The 23,792-nt window shown below is 44.0% G+C and overlaps 1 protein-coding gene across 2 annotated transcripts in view; it reads right to left on the bottom strand.

Moving 5' to 3' along the window:
• The window catches only part of ASTN2 (astrotactin 2), a 1,339,273-nt gene that overhangs the window by 520,980 nt on the left and 794,501 nt on the right, over positions 1-23,792 (bottom strand). For both annotated transcript variants that reach the window (XM_073573127.1, XM_073573126.1), the window contains exons 11-12: positions 18,154-18,320; positions 17,035-17,223 (exon numbers count right to left, since the gene is read on the bottom strand). In XM_073573127.1, the coding sequence (XP_073429228.1) occupies positions 17,035-17,223; positions 18,154-18,320 (356 nt within the window). The remainder of the gene's footprint in view (positions 1-17,034; positions 17,224-18,153; positions 18,321-23,792) is intronic.

Below are 23,792 nucleotides of genomic sequence, written 5' to 3'. Positions count from 1 at the left end.
CATGTTCATGAACCACACCTTTCCTTGTTTCCTTCACCCCAAACAAGATTGAAGGATGATGCAGGCCATACTACTGATTACTCCATGGAGCTGTTTTCACATACCATGCCTGGATTATCAAGTGAAATGGTGAATTACCCAGGCCAAGATGAATCTGACATGGAGTGCACTGATGCACAGCCGCTGATGGATGATTCTGCTGGTACATTCACTCAGAGCACTACATTGTCCTCGCAGTGTACAGAGCCAGATTCTGACCCTGATGAGACTCAGGTGCCCCTTCCCGCACACTATACCACCATACACGGTGACCCAGAGGAAAGTGCACATGACATAGAAGAGGAGGTGATGGATGACCCAGTTGTTGACCCAGATTGGCATCCATTGGGGGAAGAGGGTGCTGCTTCCAATAGCTCAGATGAGGAGCATCCACAGCAGACATCGACATCGCAACAGCTGTTATCTGGCAGGCCCGGAGCACTCCAAAGACAGGTTCCAAACATCAAAAGAGTTGCTGGACAGCTTGTCCAGAGGGTCAAAAGATCACAGCGTGCTAGGCTGCAAAATGTCTGCCAAAGTAGGAAGAGTGCAGTGTGGCACTTTTTTGACCAAAATCCTCATGATCAGGCCAAGGTTATCTGTAAGAAGTGCGCAAAGACCTTTAGCCGAGGGAAAAATCTGAAAAATTTGAATACCAGTTGCATGCTTAGACATTTAACCAGCATGCACTTGCAAGCGTGGACACAACACCAAACCTCAAGTGCCACATGTGCAAATGATCACAACGAAGGTAGTCAGCAATGCTACATTGTTTCCCCCACTGTAAGCCCACCGGTTAGCACAGCAGCAAATGTTGAGGTGTCGTTGCAAGGCCACAGCAGTCAGGGAATCCCACTGTTATATCAACGAAAGACTGATTCTAGGCCATCAGAAAGAACACCAACTCCATCACCATCATCAACCCTCTCTCAGTCCGCCCTGTCCACCGCTACTTCCACCATATGCAGCTCTCAAGTCCAGCTCACCCTCCCAGACACTATGAGTAGGTCAAGAAAGTACTCAGTCTCTCATCCGCGTACACTGGGTTTGAACGCCCACATTGCCAAACTAATCTCGTTTGAGATGATGCCCTTTCGGTTGGTGGAAAGCACAGCTTTCCGCGAACTCATGGCCTATGCAGTACCACACTATGACCTACCCAGTCGCCACTTCTTTTCTCGCAAAGCCATCCCAGCCCTCCACCATCATGTGAAAGACCGCATTGTCCATGCACTCAAGCAGTCAGTGAGCGGAAAGGTGCACCTCACAACTGATGCATGGTCCAGTCGGCATGGCCAGGGCCGTTACGTGTCCATCACTGCATACTAGGTTAATGTGGTGGATGCAGGGTCCACAGGGGACAGCGGTGGTGGGACAGTGCTGCCTAGCCCACGGATTAGGAAACAGTTGGCTGTAGGCGTTCGACCCTCCTCCTCCTCCACCTCCTCCAGAAGCGAAAGCTCGTCCACAGAGTGCAGTCGTACGAGCACTCCATCTGCAGCTGCCACTGTTGCACACGATGTGTCCCCCTATCGAGCAGCTAGTGGAAAGCGTCAGCAGGCTGTGTTGCAGATGATGTGTTTGGGCGACAGACACACCGCCGAGGTGCTGGCCGAGTACTTGAAGCGACAAACTGAGTCATGGCTGGGCAGTGTACATCTTGAGGCAGGCAAGGTAGTTAGTGATAACGGCCGTAATTTTGTGGCAGCCATAGCCCTTTCAAAACTCAGCCATATTCCTTGCTTGGCTCACACCTTGAACCTGGTGGTGCAGTGCTTCCTCAAAAATTATCCGGAGTTAACAGCCCTGCTCCAGAAGGTGCGAAGACTGTGCGCGCACATCCGCCGGTCGCCTGTACGCTCCGTTCGTATGCAGAAGCTGCAGCGATTGCTCCACCTTCCCAACCACCGCCTCATTATCGACATTGCAACAAGGTGGAACTCCACCCTGCACATGGTGGAGCGGCTGTGCGAGCAGAGGCAGGCCATAATGCATTTGTGGGAGGATACACGGCCAGGCACTTTGAGAGCAGACATGGAGTTGACAGGTGTGCAGTGGTCGAAGCTGAAAGACCTCTGTAAAGTCCTTCAGTGTTTTGAGGAATGCACACGTCTGGTAAGCGCAGACGACGCCATCCTAAGCATGAGCATCCCACTTATGCGTCTGCTCATGCAAACTTTGACGCACCTTAAGGAGCAGGCGTCTGCAGCCAATGTTGATGAGGAGGAAGAGGAGGAGGGAATCCTTGATGACATTCAGCCATTGTCTGCTCAGGGACCTCTCCTGGACGAGGTGGAGGAAGAAGAGGAGGAGGAGGAGGATGATGGGGATGATTACTTAGGGGAGGAGGATGCATCTCGTGGGGCAAGTGAAAATGTTGGCGTGGCAAGGTCTGGTACAGGGTTTGTGCGTGACTGGAGGGATGTGGATTTGCCAGAAAGTGCTCCTCCACCCAGCACTCGCAGTGCATCATTGACACCGGGAACATTGGCCCACATGTCAGATTATGCCTTGCAGATCCTAAAAAGGGACCCCCGCATTGCCAAAATGATGAACGATGACGACTACTGGTTGGCCAGCATCCTGGATCCACGCTATAAAGGCAAATTACAAAACATCATGCCACAGGAGAACCTTGACCTAATATTGGCTAATAAACAAGCAACTCTGGTAAATCGGTTGCTTGAGGCATTCCCAGCACACAGCAGCGGTGATGGTTCTCACACGAGCCGTACGGGCCGGGGGCAGCTTGGCAGAGGTGTTCGTGGTGCACACAGCAGAAGTGGCGTTGGAGACAGGGGTTTCATGACAATGTTGTGGACTGATTTTTCAAATACCGCTCACACAACTGGTAATACTGCATCGATGGAAAGTGACAGGAGACAGCAGTTGTCAACTATGGTTACAAACTACTTTTCCTCCCATATCGATGTTCTCCCACACAGGTCATTCCCCTTTGACTATTGGGCCGCTAAACTGGACACCTGGCCTGAATTGGCCCAATATGCCTTACAGGAGCTCGCTTGCCCAGCTGCAAGTGTGCTATCGGAAAGAGTCTTCAGTGCAGCTGGATCAATCCTGACAGAAAAAAGGACCCGTCTGTCAACCCAAAATGTGGATGATCTAACTTTCATTAAAATGAACCATGCATGGGTTTCCAAGGATTTTGTCCCACCTTCCCCTGATGACACATAGGGTGACAGAAAAATGGCTTGCTTTGGTCCACCTCTTCCTGGGACTTCACCTATTTCGCCTTTTGCATCAGCTGAATGTCCAACATCAACATATGCCACTTTCTAAAACTCCCTAACTGTGCTGCCTCCCCCCCCATGGCCGGGGTCACCACCTAGCGTACGACACCGTGCGAGTGCCGTTGCCCTGGACAGGTGGGTAGGCCGACTCTTGGGTGCGGGCACTGGCACAGGGTCCCTCATAGTGCAATCAAGTGTCTCTGACGGTGGTGGTGCACACCCGCCGTCAGACACACCGCCATACTATGAGGGGCCCAGTGCCAGTACCGACGCCCACGAGTGGGCCCCCCTTGCTTGGGCAGGGCCCCAGCATTTGCAATCTTTACCTCTCCCTGCTCCTCCGCTGTGTAATCTGGGCCGTCAAATCCATACTGTGCCTGACACCGTCTGAGCCTGCCTCCTGATGTACAGACATATATTTTGAATGTGTACGCTATCCATACATGTTATCCGGGGATACGGTACCCTTTCTAACCTTTGTGCAATCACGTGCAATCCATACTGTGCCTGACACCGTCTGAGCCTGCCTCCTGATGTACAGACATATATTTTGAATGTGTACGCTATCCATACATGTTATCCGGGGATACGGTACCCTTTCTAACCTTTGTGCAATCACGTGCAATCCATACTGGGCCTAACACCGTCTGAGCCTGCCTCCTGATGTATAGACATATATTTTGAATGTGTACGCTATCCATACATGTTATCCGGGGATACGGTACCCTTTCTCACCTTTGTGCAATCACGTGCAATCCATACTGGGCCTAACACCGTCTGAGCCTGCCTCCTGATGTACAGACATATATTTTGAATGTGTACGCTATCCATACATGTTATCCGGGGATACGGTACCCTTTCTAACCTTTGTGCAATCACGTGCAATCCATACCGGGCGTGAGAACGGCTGGCGAGCTGTTAAGCAAGCTACAGCACCTGTGGTTTGCACATGTAAGTTTTTCATTTTTTCAGGAATGACGGTTAGGCCTAATTCCGGAACTGCGGTTGACCTGCACTTACTGGGAAATCATTGTTCGCGGGTAATAATTGTCATCAGTGATCCCCATCACTAACGTTGTTCAGCGGGTTATCTGCACCTGTAAGCGACAAACGCTGGCCTTTTCAGTGTAGCGCACATGCAGCCACGGACATGTAATGGCATGACACACCAGTTATTGGCCAATCTCATGTGCCAGAGCCTCACGTGTCCCTCTAGTAAGCCGGACTCGGACCGCGGGGCATGACAGAGTCTCGTTCGTTAACGGAATTAAGCTTGCAATGTGTGCATCTGTTCTGTAGCTGGCATGGTTGAGGTTTCCCAGGTGGAGTCGAATTTAACCGTAGGCTCCACTCCTGGTGGTGCCCTTCTGGACATTCCTTTAAGGTTCAGCTTTGCAATCATACTGCCCACGTAAAACAAACACTTTGCCTTCATGAACGCTGTTTGGAGGGTCATGACTCGTGGGAATAACGCCGCCCAATCAGTTAACCTGCTAGAGAGATCGTTCGTTGCTCCCAAGCATGACATCACACTCCCTAGGAAGAAGGTAATGCCACTGTGGCGACCGTACTCCTGGGGGCGACACAAGTGCACTGATGCCCAGCCACTGCTCGATGAATCTGCTGGTACATTGACCCAGACCACTACATTCCCCTCGCACGCTACACGGCCTGAATCTGACCCTGATGAAACTCAGGTTACCCTTCCCATATACAGTTCCATCTTACACGGTGACAAAGAGGAAGCTGCAGATGAAAGTGCAGGTTCGGCCCACCCGCCATCAGACACACCACCGTACTATCATGGGCCCTGTGACAGTGCCGTCGCCAACGAGTGGGCCCCCCCTGCTTGCTCAGGATCACAGCACTTCCAAAGTTGAAATACTGTGCAGTGAGATGGAAGATGGGGACGACGAGGAGTCCAGACAAGTACAGGGATTCCCTAGCGAGGAGACTTATTTGATTGTTTTCAATGTTGGGACAGCAATTTTTGGGGAGCACTATACTCTGAAGAATGATAGATGGTGCCCACCATACACTGGAACATTCCAAAGGTGAACATCAGACACTGGAGCAGCATTTACAGGGCCCATTATACACTAGAGCATTAGAAATGGGGCCCATTATGTTTGGAGCATTATTTGGGCCCATAAGACAGTGGAGCTTCATCCATGGGGACCAACATATACTGTAGCATTATGTGGAGCTCATCATATACTGTTTCAAACATTATATGGGACCAATGATTCTGTATGGAGAAATAGATGGGCCTCGTCATGAGATGTAAAAAGTGAAGTATTTTTCATTGTACTATACCGCTATTTCTCTGCCGTATCGGAGCATGATGAGTTGTGGTATGTGTTAATGGGGCGCTCTTTCGCCCAGGGCACATGAAAACCTGGAGCCAGCCCTACCCCCCCACAACTTTAGCCAAATAACCCCCATTTTTCAGTGCGTAACTTGTATTATGAAGTTAATTAAGGTTGACAAGCTTAAGTAAGAAGAATTGATGCTTTTGGCATTCAAATGGGCACTGTAGGTGTGTTTCCTGTCCTCCTCTCACTGCCGACTTTTATTCCCCATTGACTTACATTGGGTTTCGTGTTTCGGGACGACCCCGACTTCTCCCTGTAATCGGACGATCTTGCTCGACCCGACTTTTGGAAAAGTCGGGTTTCACGAAACGAAACGCGACTCTAAAAAACCAAAAGTCGCTCAACTCTAGTTGTAGCCCTCCACAGGTAGGGCTGTAGTCCCAGGGCAAAGATGTTAAATAAATAGTAAAAATGGCTGTGAACGTTGGGGTGCAGATAAATGAGAGAAAGACACAGAGAGGTGCAGTTTCTTTTCCTTTTACTGGTAATAGTTTGCAGTCCGGAGTACCACATACAGGTGATGGAATGAGTCCGGCTCGCCTGGAGGCATTCAGGGGATCCACCTTGCCAGGTGGGGATTTATGACCTTTCTTTCTGCGCTTTGTGTGTGAGTCTCCGCTGTATATAACTATGCTGCGACCCTCTATTCATGATGGTTTCACTAACCTGTACGGCTGTCAGCGTGAGCCTATTCCACGGGTACCGTTCTCTTCACCGTCGGCCCCGGGCTCCTTATCCGCTGACGTGACCTCAGGTGCTCAATGTGCACAGGAATTTACCATCCCCTGTACTTTCAGATTCGGCTATCAGGACTTACAGCTCCTGTCAGCCTAGGACTCTGATGTCCCTTTTCGCTTTATTAGCGCTTCACTCAGGGGTCTGCTATATGCAGTATTTTAGCTTTCCTAGAGTCTCTCAGTCTCTGCTCTTGTCCTTTCCCTCTTCACAGATCAGCTCTGCCTATCGAGCTCCTCTCAGATAAGCTCCCTGTCTTCATTTGACAGGATCTTCCAGAAAGATCTTTTTACCTCACGTTTTTTAACTGTCTTGTCATTTCCTCACTGCTCACAGCTGCTCTCATTTCCATGACAACCCCCTCAGCTCACCTCTAGCTGACTCACCAACCCCCTCTGCTGGCCAGAATTTATAAGACATCTCCCTTTTCTGACCTGCAGTAGGAAATTGTGATTTAATCTATTACCTGGCATGGGGGTCCCTTTCTGCCTCCAAGCATGACTTCACCTCTTAGAGGGAGGTGATGTCACTGTGACAACCGGACTATGGGGTGTCACACACTGACCAGCGACTGGCCCCCCTGCCGGGTATCGCTGATCATCCTGGAATAGCCAGGACATTTTTTTGATCGCTGGTCTCCCGCTGGCCAGCACGCATCACTGCGTGCGACAGGCGGGAGATCAACGATCAGCGAACTGGTAACTAAGGTAAACACAGGGTTTCTCAGCGGCGCGCAGCGTTTAGAAACCCGATGTGTACCTTAGTTACCAGCGCGCTGGTGCAGGGAGCTGGTAACCAAGGTACACATCGGGTTTCTAAATGTCGCGCGCTGCTTAGAAACCCGATGTGTACCTTGGTTACCAGCTTCCTGCACCAGCGCGCTAGTAACTAAGGTGCACAGTGGGTAACTAAGCAACGTGCGTCACTTGTTATCCCCGTGTCGCTGGTGCTGATCGCTGGTGAAGCTGCCTGTTTGGCAGCTCACCAGCGATCATGTAGCGACACACCAGCAATCCTGACAAGGTAATATCGTTGTCGGGATCGCTGGTGCATCGCTATGTGTGACAGGACCCTAAGGAAGATCCATGTCTGGCCAAATATCTAAAGGGCTGTCACATTGCAGAAGGATCAACTTTATTCTCATTTGCACAAGGAAAGACTAGAAGCAATGGGATGAAACTGAATGGGAGGAAACACAGATTAGATATTAGAAAAAACTTTTTGACAGTTAGAGTGATCAATGAGTGGAACAGGTTGCCACGAGAAGTGGTGAGTTCTCCTTCAATGGAAGTCTTCAAACAGAGGCTGGACAGACATCTGACTGGGATGATTTAGCGAATCCTGCTTTGAGCGGGGGGTTGGACCAGATGGCCCAGGAGGTCCCTTCCAACTCTACGATTCTATGATTCTATGATTCCATGAAAAGATCTTAATGGCTAATATACATATCAAGAAAAAAAATGGATTTCTCTGGAATAAGAAATCAGATCAGAGATACCATGGTGTAATGTTATTCAATTTTCTATGACCTATGGTCATGCTGTAACTGTTTGTGATTAGGGAAAGGGGCCATGAGCCATCCCTAGGACTGGGGCCCTAACTATTATTGCTCCCAAAGTTACCTCTAAAGGTGAGGAGGTTTGGGCCACCAGCCTTACTGTTTTCCTGTTATTCCCTAAGCTGTCCCCTTTCCCTCCCCAATGAGGCCAATGACAAAATGCTGGTGTATCATCAAGTATGACAGGCAGGGATAACAGAAAACAACAGACATACAAACACTCACCAAAGGTTCAGAGGTATATAGGGAAGGATAGGTATGTACTTACCAAATTGGAATAGGATAATGAGGATAGCATACACCCAAAAACAGCATGCAACAATCTACAGTGGCAAAAACAATCTCCAATTCAGCACAGCGACTTCAAGGAGCTAGGAAGAAAAGCTTTCCCTGGTAAGTAAGAGAAAGTCTAACCAAAATTTATATGAAGAGGAATGACCAGATCAGGAACAGCTGTGAGATGGAGCTGCAAGTTTCTAACAAGCATAGTAAGGGTCATTAACCTCTTCAGCACTAAAGGAAACAAAATCCATTTACTATGAAACACAAACACACAAGCTAAATGGAAGATCTGCGAATCACAATATGTAGTGATATTCTAACCCCAGATCTTCCAGGAGGATGTGAGACCTTTTGAAGAGAACCTATCACGTGGACAAAACTGTCCAGCTTTTGCTCTTATTTATTTTTTACAGCTCACTCCTCCACCCCCACCCCCAAGTATTCAAGTTTCTTTTTTCTAAATCTGACATACAGTTCCAGAGCTATGGGCCTTTTTATTTAGTGCTTATTTTAGGGTCATTACAAGGGGGCAGTACTTACAGGGTAATTATGCAGATCAGTCTACAGACATGCTTCCAAATAATTCTGTACCTTTGCTAAAGGCCACAGAAATTACCACTAAATAAAAATGCTCATATCTCTGGGACCATATGGTGGAAATAAAGGAAAAGCAAAATCTGATTACTTTGACCTTTGTTCTCCACGAGAGAGACATCTCTGGTGGTGGCTTATTTCTAAATAGCAAAAGCATCATTATGGAATGACGACCCCACATGTATCGCCAAAGAAAGTGGCTTCCTGATGACCTCTGAGGAAGCCACCTCCTGTGGTGATACACGCGGAGGTCATCATTCCTGTATGATGATTTTGCTATGAGCCAATTTACCTGCATAAAGTTATTTCTTACTTTTTTATTTTTTGATACCATATTATTTATTATATGTCTTCTTTACTGAAAACTATTTGACATCACTTTAGGGGCAGTGTCAATTCATGCGTTACTCAGATAGCTCTACCATTTACTTGGCTCTATTGGTTAACATGCCGATTGTATTGGTTGCATTCTGGTGACAATTTTTGGCCTAAGAAACAGGATCTGGGGCTATGTTCACATTTTTACATGTTTTTATATGTCTTGTCTAATGGAAAATATAGCACCAAAGACTCTATGAATGCCAGTTGACTCAGTATTTAAAGAAGATAATCAGTTCATGAAGGACATCTCTGCTCAAAGGATAATGATTCATAGGCCAATTAGGAAACTTACATCTATAATTAGGACACTAAATGATAATATTGTAAGAAATTATTTCAATGTATTCCCGTTACATATAATTTTCCATCCAATAGACTGACAACATACAGTATGTACGTGATTTGTATGATAGGAAATAATGAATGCTACTTAAAGAGAAACATGGCCCATGTGGAGAATAACAGTCTGTGAATGAAGAACAAATGGAATAGGAGACACAAAGAAAACCCCTTCTCCAATAATACCCCCACCTGTTCCTGATATAGGATCTAAACACAAGGGATCTGATTCATCAAGACTGGCGTTGTCCATGCCGGTCTTGATGAAGGGATGTGCTAGAGTCAGGCGCTCCTGATTTATGAAGAAGTCCAGTCCTGGAGAAGATGATGAGTGACATGCACCTCCTAGTGCTACACTAGAGATCTCACTCCAGTCAGAGACTAGAAAGAGAATTCTGGTGTACGGTATGCCACAGCAAATCACGAATAAGATCCCCCCACCACGCCCCATCCCCTGACCCAGCTCTGCTGAAATGGGAAACTGTTGCGAAGACACCAGAGGTTGCAAAATTTAGGTGCAACTCCCAAGTTTCACCAAAATTTTGTGACTTTTCTAAGCTTTTATGCCAGAATTCTCGAGTGAAAGCTTTCATGGATTGGTCTCAAGATGTTTACAGCAGTTGCAAAAGAAACGTGGAGAATAAAGCTTTAGCTATTGGTGTAACAGTACAAAATAGAAGTCGTTACAGCAACACCTACTAAAGTAGTTAAAAAGGGAGACAACATGAAAGACAAAAGTCCAAGGTAGTCTTCACATGATCAAACTCAACAGCCTCAAAGGAAACCTGCGGTGGGACTGGACATGGCAATCTGTACTTGCATTGTATATAAATGATGTGTATTACTGCTGTACATATGTCACCCGAGGGGTCGGTATGAAATGTGCTGTCAATAAATTTAATTACTTTTTAAGATTCGAGAATGATTTAGAATCTGTATAACCTTGGATGAAGGCTGCGCTCCGTAATTGCTTTTTCTTTTGATGAATTCTGTACCTACATCCAAGTCAGCTAGTGACATTTCTGATCTCCAAAATCTGCCTTGGTCAACCACGTTAAGCGGGAAGGTCTAGAAATTACAATAGTTCTACACCAGACCATGCAAACTCACACAACGGGGGCACAAAATCACACTTCCTCTGTCGCAACACTCACCGGAGAGCTTCTAACTGCTTCTGACATCAGGCTAAGACCTCATTCAGACATCTATTTTTCATGTCTATTTTTCACATGCATACATATTAGTCCTTAAAGCCTAAAAAGCATAGGTCTCACTCCATACAGAACTATATTTACTTAAAGCCAAACTAAATAAATTGATGGCACAAGGAGTGTATAGAAAAATCACATAATTTTATTCACAAAAAAGATAATAATACATAAAATCAGATCAATGTGCACGTATAGTTACCTAAAAAAAAAACTAGAGAAAGAGCATGCAGCGAGATAGTGCACAATAAACTACAATAATTAAATATTAAACACTACATGGTACATCCAATGATAGCCAAAAAATGGTCCAGTTTAATCAGTAATCCAAAGCATACAATTATCCCATATAATATAAGGGCCAAAACATTGCCACTATTTATATGCTGGCTATAAACGCCTAGAATGCATAAATGCTTTGCAAATCATTTGCTAAGGGTGGTTTCACATTAGCGCTTTTTAAGCGCACGCACGGCCGGGGGTAGCTCCGCCCCCGAGCCGGCTCTCTGCCTGGCGTGCCCGCCCCTTGCTTGTAGCGCCGCCTCCTAGCGCACAGCGGCGCCTGCGATCGGCGCACCCTATCTTTAGCATAGGGTGCGCAGATCGTGCGCAGGCCGTGCGCTAGTTGCGCTTTGACCTGCGCTGCGCACTTTTGATGGTGCGCCGTGTGCGCCAAAATCCGAAAAGTTTGATTTTGGCGCGCACGGCGCACCGTCAAAAGTGCGCAGCGCAGGTCAAAGCGCAACTAGCGCACGGCCTGCGCACGATCTGCGCACCCTATGCTAAAGATAGGGTGCGCCGATCGCAGGCGCCGCTGTGCGCTAGGAGGCGGCGCTACAAGCAAGGGGCGGGCACGCCGGGCAGAGAGCCGGCTCGGGGGCGGAGCTACCCCCGGCCATGCGTGCGCTTAAAAAGCGCTAATGTGAAACCACCCTAAGCCATCAAAAACAAGGAGACCATAAAAAGGTGCATGTAAACATAATAATACCTGTAGTATGTGACCAAGCTGCTGCTGCGGCCCACCCCGACACGCATTTCGCCTGTTCTTCTGTCCATTTTTGATTTGTATCATGAAAAAAAAATCACCTATATAGGTTTATGGGTTGGAGAAAATCACAGACAGTGCACGGATGCCAACAATGTACCATCCGTTGTTGTTTTGTAGTGGTAAGGAGAAGCTTTGCAATTTTTCTTTTTTTAAACAATGTTAAGGACTGCAGAACGCACCAAATAATATGAAACGAGATATGAGGTGCGTTCGCAGCCCGGGGTCCACCGTGCAGAGATGGAACCTGCTGCTGAGTAATGGCGGAACAAGATGGTGGCTAAACGCTTACAAGTGGGTTAACTTCACCCAGTGTGAATAGAGGTGAACCGGACTAGAGCTCCTCTAGACCATCAGCGCTCGGTGCCGCGGCTGCGGTGCCAGCAAAAGGTAATAATATATTTAATCGCACCAAGTGCATACAGGCCGCTTCGGTGGATGCCACTAACAACCCAGGACGGGGAGGAAAGCGCTAGAGGTGCGCACGGCGGTCACAGCTACCTGGTGAGGTACAACAGTGCCAGTAGCAGGGAGGCACAATCAGATGTTAGTGTGCATAGACTACTGGGATCACAGTGGCTTGAGCATAGCCACCCATTGGTGCTGACTCTCACTCTGAATCCCTAACTAACATGCGTATCAAAGGGAGGGGAGTCTTAATGAGTCAGTCACCAGATACATGCATCCATCATCATACACAAATAAGCATAAGATTCTATACTAGGGCATGGCCAAGCGGCCATGCGACTCTTTTATAGTTGCATCCTTCCGGGACCTTCCCTGTGGTGGACCAATCCGAGCAGGACCTGTGCAAGTGACCTCCGACCTCCAATGAGAGGTCGTCCCACGGGCATGCTCAGTACCGAAAAGATAGGACTTAGTCCCAGAAGCGTCTACTTGCTGCTGACTCAGGCATGGAGTTATAGCAGAGTCAGAAGGAGCAACCAGATGCCTAGCATCAGCCTGAGCAAGATTCCTGGAGCAGCGACCCTGCTGAGCAGGAGTCTCTGCGGCTGCAGAGGAATGGGAGACCACAGAGAGCATGGCTCAAGATTCCCACTGTGCAGTGGGGGAAACTTGATGCCTAACAAACAAGAAAATCATTAAAGAAACTCAGATAGTTAAAACGCGAATAAGATTGGTCCATTTTTTTTTTTTTGCACCACGGAAAAATCACTGACATTTAAATAAGATTTACGAATTTTGTGTCAAAGCGTCATGATTTTTTATGGACAAGTAGTTGCACACAAGCTAAAGATCTCCAAGTGTATTGCAAAAGTAGACTGACCTGCTTGACTGGACTGTCATAGAAGTGTAAAGTACACAGGAGGAGCCCTGATGTTTTTGAGTAGTAGGCTTGGATTGCATTTATTATTATGAATGGGCTTCACTCTGGCTCTTTTTTATGGTGAATTAAAGCAAACCTATCACCAGGTTGGATCAATGTTAGATAAGACCACCACCTTTCAGGCCTGATATACAGTATTCTACATTGCTGTGTATCTTTCCACAATCCGACCTGCAAAAACAAGAAAAAGAACTTGTCTTATACTCACCTGCGGGATGCTCCAGTCCGAGGGGTGTCACTGGTTTTGGTCTGGCACTTCCTTGCTTCTTTCGATATCATCCTCTTTCTTGCTTTGAGTGGATGATGCATCCCTACGTCATCCACACAGTCTCCCTGGCATCGCGTTCCTGCGCAGGTGTATTTCTCTGCCCTGACCAGGATAAAGTAAAGCACTGCAGAGCGCATGCGCAAGGAAAGTTAAAAGGGCACCGGTGCCTGCACACTGCAATACTTTACTCGGCACTAGTCAGGGCAGAATAGTATGCATGCTCAGGAGCGTGATGCTGGGGACCCTTCTTGGATGATGTAGAGAGATGTCATCCACATAAAGCACAGGAGGAAAACGGCATCACAAAAAAAAGGGAGGTGCCAGACCAAGACCAGTGACACGCCTCAGACTGAACCGCCCCACAGGTGAGTATAAAAAAAGCTATTTTTCTTGTTCTTGTCTTGCAGGTGGGGTTGGGGGCAGATATACAGCATTGTAGACTGCTCTATATCAGACCTAAAAGGTGATGGCCTTATATCATAAAAGTCAAACCTGTTGACAGGTTCGCTTTCAGGGCAGCATGGTGGCAAAGTTACTATGTAAAATTAGCATGAGGTCATTGTGAATAAAGGGTTTATGTTGTATGAATGCCATTGCACTTAGCTTAGTCTGGTCTGTGTGCACCACTCTCTAGATCAAGGATAATATGGACCCAGTTGGGGATCTCAGTTCTTTTTAGGTAAAAAAAAATGTAGAGACAAGGAGTTGTGGATGGTGAGAATCCCTACATTAAGCGATAGACGATGAAAAGTGCTGAAGATGAGAAATGCTGATGGACACCAGGAGCTTGTTCATACAAGGGCTTATGTGCTTACTGCAAAGGTAGACTGAACTGTAGGATGGACCTAAGAATTGTGTGTCAGAGCTTCATGAATTGTTTTTTATGGGCAAGCAGTTGCACACAAGCCTAAGATCTTCATATGTACTGCAAAGGTAGACTGAACTGTCGGATGGACCTAAGAATTGTGTGTCAGAGCTTCATGAATTGTTTTTTATGAGCAAGCAGTTGCACACAAGCCTAAGATCTTCATATGTACTGCAAAGGTAGACTGATCTGCTAAACTGGACTGTCAGAGTAATGCATAGCATACATGGGGAGCCCTGACCTTTGTGGGTGGTTTGCTTCGATTGAATGTGGTTTTGTGAACAGGCTTCTCTCTGCCCATTTTCTATGGTTGTGTTAAGGAATTATGGTGGCCTAATGGTTAGCACTGGGGTCCTAGGTTCAAATCCCACCAAGGACAACATTTGCTTGGAGTTTGTATGTTCTCCTCGTGTTTGCATGGGTTTCCTCGTGTTTGCATGGGTTTCCTCGTGGTTCTCCGGTTTCCACCCACACGCCAAAGATGTCCTGATAGGGAATATAGACTGTGAGCCCCAATGGGGACAATGATGATGTCTGAAAAGCACTGTGGAATTAACAGCGCTAAGTAACTATTTAAACAGATTACAATAGGGCTTCACCGCCCAAAACTATTTAGTAAGATACAGTGTATATATTATTCATATTTCGGTTTTATGGGTACAGAACATAATTCACACAAACACTTCAGACCCACAGCTTTTTTGTTTGTAATTTACACATGGGATATTATTTATTCAGAAGACCTTCTACTTCCCTACTGTGCAGATTAATAGAAATGGCTTAGGATGCCTCTTCATTTTCACTCTGATCAAGGTGTGAGGAATAGTGTGAGTTCAAAATCTTTAATTCACTGGAATGTTGTACGCGCAGTGGTATTACCCTTGAAAGTCATGTCCTTCAGTATGAAAAGATAATTCATCACCTTGTAGTAGAATAAAACAATGCATTTAGCACTTGCAGGCAATAATTCATACGGCCAATTAAGTTTAAACACCTGCAAGGAACCTAACCCATACTCAAGTATTATATACACGCTGATGATATCGCACCCCGATTCCATGCCGCACCGAGGATGAGCAGTCGGAATACTTTTTGCTTATAAATAATAATTAGAATATAACGTAAAAAAAATTTGGCCAACATTAAATTTATCAATTACACTTAATAATATGTAATATGTTTTCATTTAAAGAGGACATTTTACTGGTTTTTCGTAAATTAAACCTAGTACCTCCTCCAATTGCCGCTGCTCCATGGATTCTGGAACAGTTTTTCTTTTTCTTTTGTGCCCCTCCATTCCAAAGTTATGTACCAACCAGGCGTATATGATAGAACTTCTTGACGTTTTGATTGGTCAGTGTCAGAGAGGAAAAAGCAAACGCCAACAAGGAAGTTCTGTGGTATACTCCCATGAGGTTGAAGGGGAAATTTACACCTTTACTACCAGGGGCCATAACTTTGGAATGGAAGGGCACAGGCAAAAAAAAGAAATTGCTCCAGAATTAATAAAGCGATGGCAATCGAAGGAGTCACGCTGGTTTCAATTTTTAAAAATCCAGTGAAAAGTCACCTTTAAAAGAGACTGGTCATAAGGAAGCTATAAAAGACATGTATATTAAGGACATTACTCTGTTACCGAGAGCATGGAACGTTTTACACACTTTCATAAAAGACCTTAGGGAACGTGAATGCAGCATGTAAATAATCACAAGGCGCTGGAGCAGTAGCCAATGAGTTTATTTTTTGTCCCTCTGTTTGTCTTTTTTAACCATTAGAAGGAATATTAACAGAAACCCCGATAAAAAAATTACTTTCTATTTATCAAAATGTTAATGTCCAAAATTAGGAAATGTAAGCCACACCCCAAAAATGTGCCAGAATGTTACTATTTGCCTTGGTTCGGCAAGGCTTCAACAACTTCCCCTATGGTTGCTGCCTCCCACTTGAGCTCCACATCTGGCTTTGCAAGTGGTCTGATGTGCTCCTATGACATCATCTGCTTGGATTTTTTTAAGGCTCACCAAGAAACACACATGTATCTTGGCATTATGACTCTTAGTACTGTTTGTTTTGCTGTGCACCTCTATCTTCTCCTGGCCTGGGTCTGCATGTGTATTTTTCGACTTTCCTGAGTCTTGTGCTCCAGTGTTTGTACTTTCCTGCACCTATAGTTTTCCAAGTCCTCGTTCCACAAGTGCCTTCCTGCTGTTACATCAATGCCTGGCATCTGTATGCCAAACCGGACCCGGAATTTTGAGGATGCAACTCACAAGTGGAACCTAATGCAGAAAGACCCTTCATTTAAAGCAGGTCAGACATTAGGATTTTCCCCCCAAAATTGAAACTGTTGGCATTTTTCTTGCTGCCATGCTTAGATGTTGTTTGTTGAAATGACAGTCCAAAGCTTGAGGATGCTCTGCTTTCAAAATCTCCTTGAGAAAAGATATAGACAGTGGATTGCACATCTACATGATCATCATGACAACACTACTGGTGAACATATTACTGATGTCAGAATCTTCCAGTTGTGCATGTGTAAGCCGTGAGCCTGTACATTTTACTTTTTAAAGTATGCTAGAAGGTACTTTAAGAATCTAGGCTAAAAGAACTTAGAAAGGCACTCTGTTGGTCTTTTGAGATTGTACAGTACCTCGTAACTCCAACTGGTACCTTACTGTATTTTCAGACTTTGTTGTAAGTTGAGATAAAAATGAAAAGAAAAGAACATCTTTATATCTGATCTCACCTGAAACTCATCTGGAAAACTTGACCTTGATTGACTCTCTGAGTCTTGTTGTCAAAGCCATGAAGCATCTCTCCAAACAATGTGTCATTCAGGTGACCATCTGGACGTAGGCACTTAGAACCGTCACAAAGATCTGTCACCATTAGACAAGATCTGCCATCTGGTGCTAGTCGATATTCATCCACACAACTACATATAAATATAAAATATAAAAAATACTAAGAATTGAGAAGTATATATGGAAAATCCTGTATACCAAGAAATAGAGATAGCACAAACATTTGTTTATTTTTATAGATGACCTTAGACGGAAATGCAGCTTTCCATCATAGACCCCCAGCAGATTGTCTAACAAACACTCGACTTCTTTTATGTACATGCTTCCCTAGGTGGAATAGTTTTTGTAACTTCATCATACAGACTGATCTGATGAGTGCCACACACCATCATGATTGACTCAAGTAATAATAAAGCCTTAAGGCCCCGTCTCACATAACGAGATCGTTAGCGAGATCACTGAAACATCACAGATTTTGTGACGCAACAGTGATCTCGCTACGTGTGACACATACCGGCGACCGGCCCCCCGCTGGATATCGCTGATCATGCTCGAATGTCCTAGGCCACTTTTTGATCATTGGCGTCCTGCTGGCCAGCATGCATCGCTGTGTTTGATGCCGACGAGCATTCTCGTTGGTGACGCAGAACTCAGGGACGTAGGCGTGAGTCATCAGAATCGCTGCTGTGTGACAAGGTCCCAACGACCACCGAGGTCGTTATATGGATCACCGAATCGTTGCTGCATCATTGAGTAGATCTGCCTGCTTGACAGCTTACTAGCGACCATGTAGTGACGTACCAGTGATCCTTACCAGGTTGTATCGTTGTGGGGATCGCTGGAGCGTCGCTAAGTGTAACGGTACCCTTACTCAAAGGTGTCAATTTTAGCTGCGCTCTTCCGGAGGAATAATTTTCGAGGAAGACCTTTGGAGTGCAATTGCATTTACATTGTTAAAATAGGTAAGATGTGCTGCAAAAAAGTCTCCATAGAGCACTATGTGAATTCCTCTTACAAATCTAACATATCTGATCCTTTCTTGGTTCTTTAGATTTACTCACCCACAGAACATGTATATAGCGCTTTCATTTGGTTCATTCGGGAGTGATATCATCTGTTGTAAACAAAGTTGTTCACAACCTCCATTGGATCCATCAGAACAGTCGATTCCTTTGGTGTAATCATAGCATCCACTTCCATCCTTCATTGGCTTTAAATCCCCAGGACACTATTAGCAAAGGGAATAAGAACGTGTAAATATAACACATGAATCGTTTTGGTCAACACATCATTATTTTTACCAGTCCAATTTGTTATGTCCATGGTACTAACATGACAAGCATCCATCAAAGGAGATCTACTCAGTCTCAACACTCATCGCATCTATCGTAATTTTTTTCTACAGCCATTCACCTACCCATGACATTGTACAACTATTAATTACGCTGTTTCCAACATAAAACTTCAGTGTAATCCATGGAGACCATCACTCACATCCATTCTTGTAATCTACTGTTCCTTACATGCAAGCGTATGAGAAATTCACAGAAATACAGTCAGTGTGCTTTCGATATTTGGGATGAGACTAAAGGAAACACGCTCATTCCCAAAGCAAATATCACTCCTGGTTGGATTAGGTCACGAGTACAGTTCCACAACTTCCCTTTCTGTCAAAGGAAAAGTAAACGTTGAGAAGTTTAAGAATATGATAACTTTTCTGTGGAGACAATTATGTCCATCAGGACAGTTATGTTCTGTACATTTTCTGTTCACGGACAATCTATCTAATTAAGTAAAACATGAAATAAATGTATAACTTAGTTGTGTTCGGTCAATTGTTTTATGTCTGAGCCCGAAAGAAATTATCCCAAAGATGCAAAAATCAAATGCCATATCCATCATTTTCTGATCCGATTCTAGAACTGGTCTGGGTTTCTCTACAATGCCTTATGGATAAAACAATAGACTTTACAACAACCTTTCATATATTTAATCATATTTCAATAAAAAAATAAAAATGGATTACTTATTTATTAAGTTTAAAAATGTAAAAATGTACATGAAATAAAAAAATGTTTTCAGTGAGACTGAACCTACTAATGCATCCTCGATAATATTGATTTGAGACTTTGCCCTGTCCACCACAATTTTCATTTTCATAGTTTTATATACCGGTACTTTTTTTAACAATGACAATTTTTTTTGTCAGAACTCTGACAAAGAAAAAATTTCAAAAAAGTACTCACTTTTACTCTGGTTTCCCTGTTTATGAACAGAGGATTAAAGTGAACCTTACAGCTGTTTTTTTGTTGGAATATATTTGGTGCAACAACTCCATTCCTGTCTATGAGTGTTTAGTTGCTAGATTTGTATGCTGTTTATAAAGTTAGAACAAAAAAAACTCCCAGAGGCTCACACAGGGAGAGCATGTGACTGTATTTCCTGTTTTTCCTGTGTCTGTGTTTGAGAGAAGCAGCCTGCTGTAGATGCTGCACAGATGGAAACACACAGATGATTTATTCCTGATCTATTAATCTTATAATATATTGATACTGATTGCTCCTGAATAAAGAAGCTCTGTTGTCACATGCTTGTAAAGTATCCTGAATAATCCGCTGCCAACATTTTTGCGTGCTGTCTGTTTTTCATGGATAACACTCATAATAGTAAATAGAGTTTGTGATTTTTTGCGGATCGAGTGGTCCGCGCAACATTGAGGAGACATATCTGATGTTGATACAAGTGTCGGGTCAAAATCAGCAATGCAAGTCTATGAGTCCATGAAAAAATACATTCAGTGTCTTTTTTTTATTTTCACGTTCGAGAAAAATTGATGAAAATTGGAATAAAGTTTGACAAAACTTGGATGAAACTCGCACGTGAAAATAGCTGACATCTGAATCATCTGTAAATGCTCGAGTACAAGAAATTAGGATTCGTGCATAACCATAATAACCAACAAATACCATTTGTGTTTACATTTTTATTGTGTTAATGGAATTTGTGACAACATTGTGTTACTATTTATTAGATACTTTCTTATTAATGCAGGCGCTTAGCATTCACTCTGGCATCTCAGTCTATTGAGTTATGTTGGACAGGAGAAGAAGCTGCCTCAGGCAGTAATCATAATGTCTGCTTCATATTTTAATACTACCCTTGGGGGAATATCTGCAGCATCTATGTCTACTTAATTTGTGATTTCTAGTTGTTTTTTTAATAACATTCATGAGTCATTTGGTTTATTTTTAATTAGGGTATAACACATAGATTTCCCCAAGAGATCTAGCACATCATATCGAATAACAGAAATCATAGCCCTCGTCTTATCATCACTTGTCAGCTCAAGAGAGGTGTCGACCACCAAAAAAAAGAAGAAAAGTGGTGTATAGTCAATAATAGTGAAGCATCAGCATAAAATAGTATTAACCTATTCCCGTCAAGACCATTTTTTATTACCTTTTTTATCGTCACGGTTCAGGACCTAGACGTTCTACAACTTAGCTATAAGAGGCCTTTTTTAAGAGACCAGTTGTATTTGTCACACGCATAGTTTTGGGATACATAAAAATTGTTAACAAACTTCTATTAACTGTTTGTAAAGGTGGAGGGTGTGACCCACGCACCATGAGCCCGGTTTACCTTGGATGGGGCATGACTAAGTGCATACCGGGTCGACACTAGGGTCTCTGATGGTGAGGATAAGCTGGGCTGCGAGTAAACACTAGTTACCACTCCAGGGTAGTTCCCGGGACTGAAGCAGCTAAGGTGTGGGTACAAGGTACAGTATGGCTAAGTGTCAGCATACCACTCGGCGCTATACTGTATGTGTGAAGCAGCAAAAGTACAGGTAATGTGTGGGGCACGGGGCACAGGGCACCGGCAGTTTACTATAACTTCAGGTTTGCAACCACTAGTGTAACTATTCATATATATGAGAAAATTGTATGCACCATGTCTCTTTAATGAATTATAGCTAATTTAGCTGTCTGGGATCCGATATACCTGTATTATATAGCAGTAGCTGTGATCTGCTCACTGCAAATATGGATTTAAAAAGATAATTTCTAAATGGTGATTGGTCGAACACCTAATGATATGCTATAGTGGTAATTAAGATATGCTAATATTAAGTGATATTGTGGTGACTACATTATAGACCTTGTAATTGGTGGCATACAATAGTTATATATGTGTTGATAATTTAAAATATCATTTATAACCACACAAATATATATCCCTGTATATTTTCATGTGCTTCTTTAGCTGACCTCTTATGTTTTTATGGTTTGAGGTATCCTATTTTATATGTTTATGTTTTTTAATACTGACAAAATAAAGTAATATATTTAAAAAAAAAAATTCTAACTATATACACTTCTTGATCCTGACGTGGTATATTCACTGCAGGGGTCAGTATGTTTATGCATTATATGAAGTGTTGCACATTCTGTTTCTAGGAATATGGGCTTGGGTAGTGTGTTAACAATTTGTTTTCTATTATGTATACCCTTCCTCACATGTAAAGTGTCATGGAATAAATGGCGCTCTAATAATAAATAAAAATAATAATTTTGGCCAACAACCTCCTTCACTCAATAAGAGCATTGAGGATGGGTCATGGCTGGGTCTTCCAGCATGACAAGCACCTGAAACACTCAGCCAGGGTAACTATGGAGTGGCTAGGTAAGAAGCATTTCAAGGTCCTGGACCTGAACCTAATAAAAAAATTTGAATGGAGCTGAAACTCAATGTTGCCCAGCGACAGCCCCAAAATCTGATAAATCTGGACAAGATTTGGGTGGAAGAGTGTGCAAAGATCCCTGCTGCAGTGTGTGCAAACGTGGTCAAGAGCTACCAGAAACATAAACAAAGGTTTCTGGACCAATTATTAAGTTCTGCTTTTCTATTGTATCAAATACTTATTTCATGCAATAAAATGCAAATTATTTATGTAAAAATCATACATTGTGATTTTCAGTTTTTTATTTGTAAATTTTGTCTCTCACAGGTGAAGTGTACCTACGATAAAAATTACAGAGCTCTCCATTCTTTGTAGCCTGGAAAGCTTGCAAAATCGGCAGTGTATCAAACACTTATTTTCCCCACTGCATATAAAAAAGTTTTGCCACCTTCTCTTATGTGACAGTCAATGAAAATCAGTTCACATTCGGATGCTATTAGAGTGCAGTCTGATTTTCTTTCTGGACTCATAGACCTGCATTGCCAATTTTGATCTGACCCTTTGATCACAATCGGACATGTCTCTGCAACAGAGGGCTCAAGGCCCCGTTACACATAGCGATCTCACTAGCGAGATCGCTGCTGAGTCACAATTTTTGTGACACAACAGCGATCTCACCAGCGAGATCGCTGTATGTGACAGCGATCAGCGACCGGCCCCCCTGCCGGTATCGCTGATCGCTGCAGGAAAGGCCAGGACTTTTTTTGGTCACTGGTCTCCCGCTGGCCACCACGCATCTCTGCGTGTGACAGGCGGGAGACCAGCGATCTGCTAGTAACTAATGTACACATCGGGTATGCAAGGGAGTGCGTCCCTTAGATACCCAATGTGTACATTAGTTACCAGCGCGCTGATGCAGGGAGCTGGTAACTAATGTACACATCCGGTATCTAGGGGCGCACGTCCCTTGGATATCCGATGTGTACGTTAGTTACCAGCTTCCTGCATCAGTGCGCTGGTTACTAACGTGCACAGCGACGCCGGGCGCTGTGCTGATCGCTGGTGAAGCTGTCTGTGTAACAGCTCACCAGCGATCACATAGCGATTCACCAGCGATCCTGACACATTGATATCGTTGTCAGGAGTCGCTGGTGAGTCGCTATGTGTGACTCCAGCCTCAGTCATGTGAAAGGCCCCATAGATAATCACAGCTATGACTGCTATCTGTGAAAACAATAGCTAGCACTTGTACAAGACTATCATATCTCTGAATGAACCCTAACTTGATGTCATCCTATGTGACAAATTATCTATGATGCATATGACCTCTGTTCTGTAATTTTCTGATTGCCACACACTTTAAAAATATTGGCAACTTGATTAAATGCTTGCTTTCAGAACATCTCTAAAAATAATTAAAAAGTGGTGTCTGTGTCATGCAGAATCTCTATTCCAAGTGCTGCTATAGCAAGGTGTGAGCTTTTTACATTAATTAGCTTTATTTTTTTCTGTTGCGAGGGTTTTATTTTGCTTTACTTTTTTTATTCTTTAATCAATACAGTAGATGTAAAATAAAGTGAAAAAAATAAAATAAAATGAAAAAAGTAAAAAAGATGTTTTCTTTGGGCATACAATAAGCAGAAGATGTGATTCCAATATATACAGTAATATACTCCACTCCCCCCACCAAAAAAAAATCCAAAATATGAAAAGTTTGTTACACAATTAAAGCAGCACTGCTATAAAAATTGTTATCCTATGTAAAATTGCTCATTTTGCCTTTCTACTCAGATAATTATTCACTGTACCATTAGATCTATGACATCACGTGATTAAAACGTGATTACATGATTAATCACATCATCGCGTGATTAAAACTCTGTGTAGAAACAGGAGGTCAATTTTCCCAGCATGAGTCATCACTGTAAAATTCCTGGCAGGGGGAGTACGAGCAGCTGGGTCAGAAGGTGAAGAGGAGAATGACTCATGCGGAGACAAGAGACTTCCTGTTTCTAC

Source organism: Dendrobates tinctorius, unplaced genomic scaffold (assembly GCF_039654945.1).
Source record: "Dendrobates tinctorius isolate UK_male_01 unplaced genomic scaffold, ASM3965494v1 ptg000034l, whole genome shotgun sequence".
Lineage (NCBI taxonomy): Eukaryota > Metazoa > Chordata > Amphibia > Anura > Dendrobatidae > Dendrobates > Dendrobates tinctorius.
The sequence above is the reverse complement of the archived record's forward strand: the minus strand, read 5'-3'. Positions and strand labels throughout refer to the sequence as shown.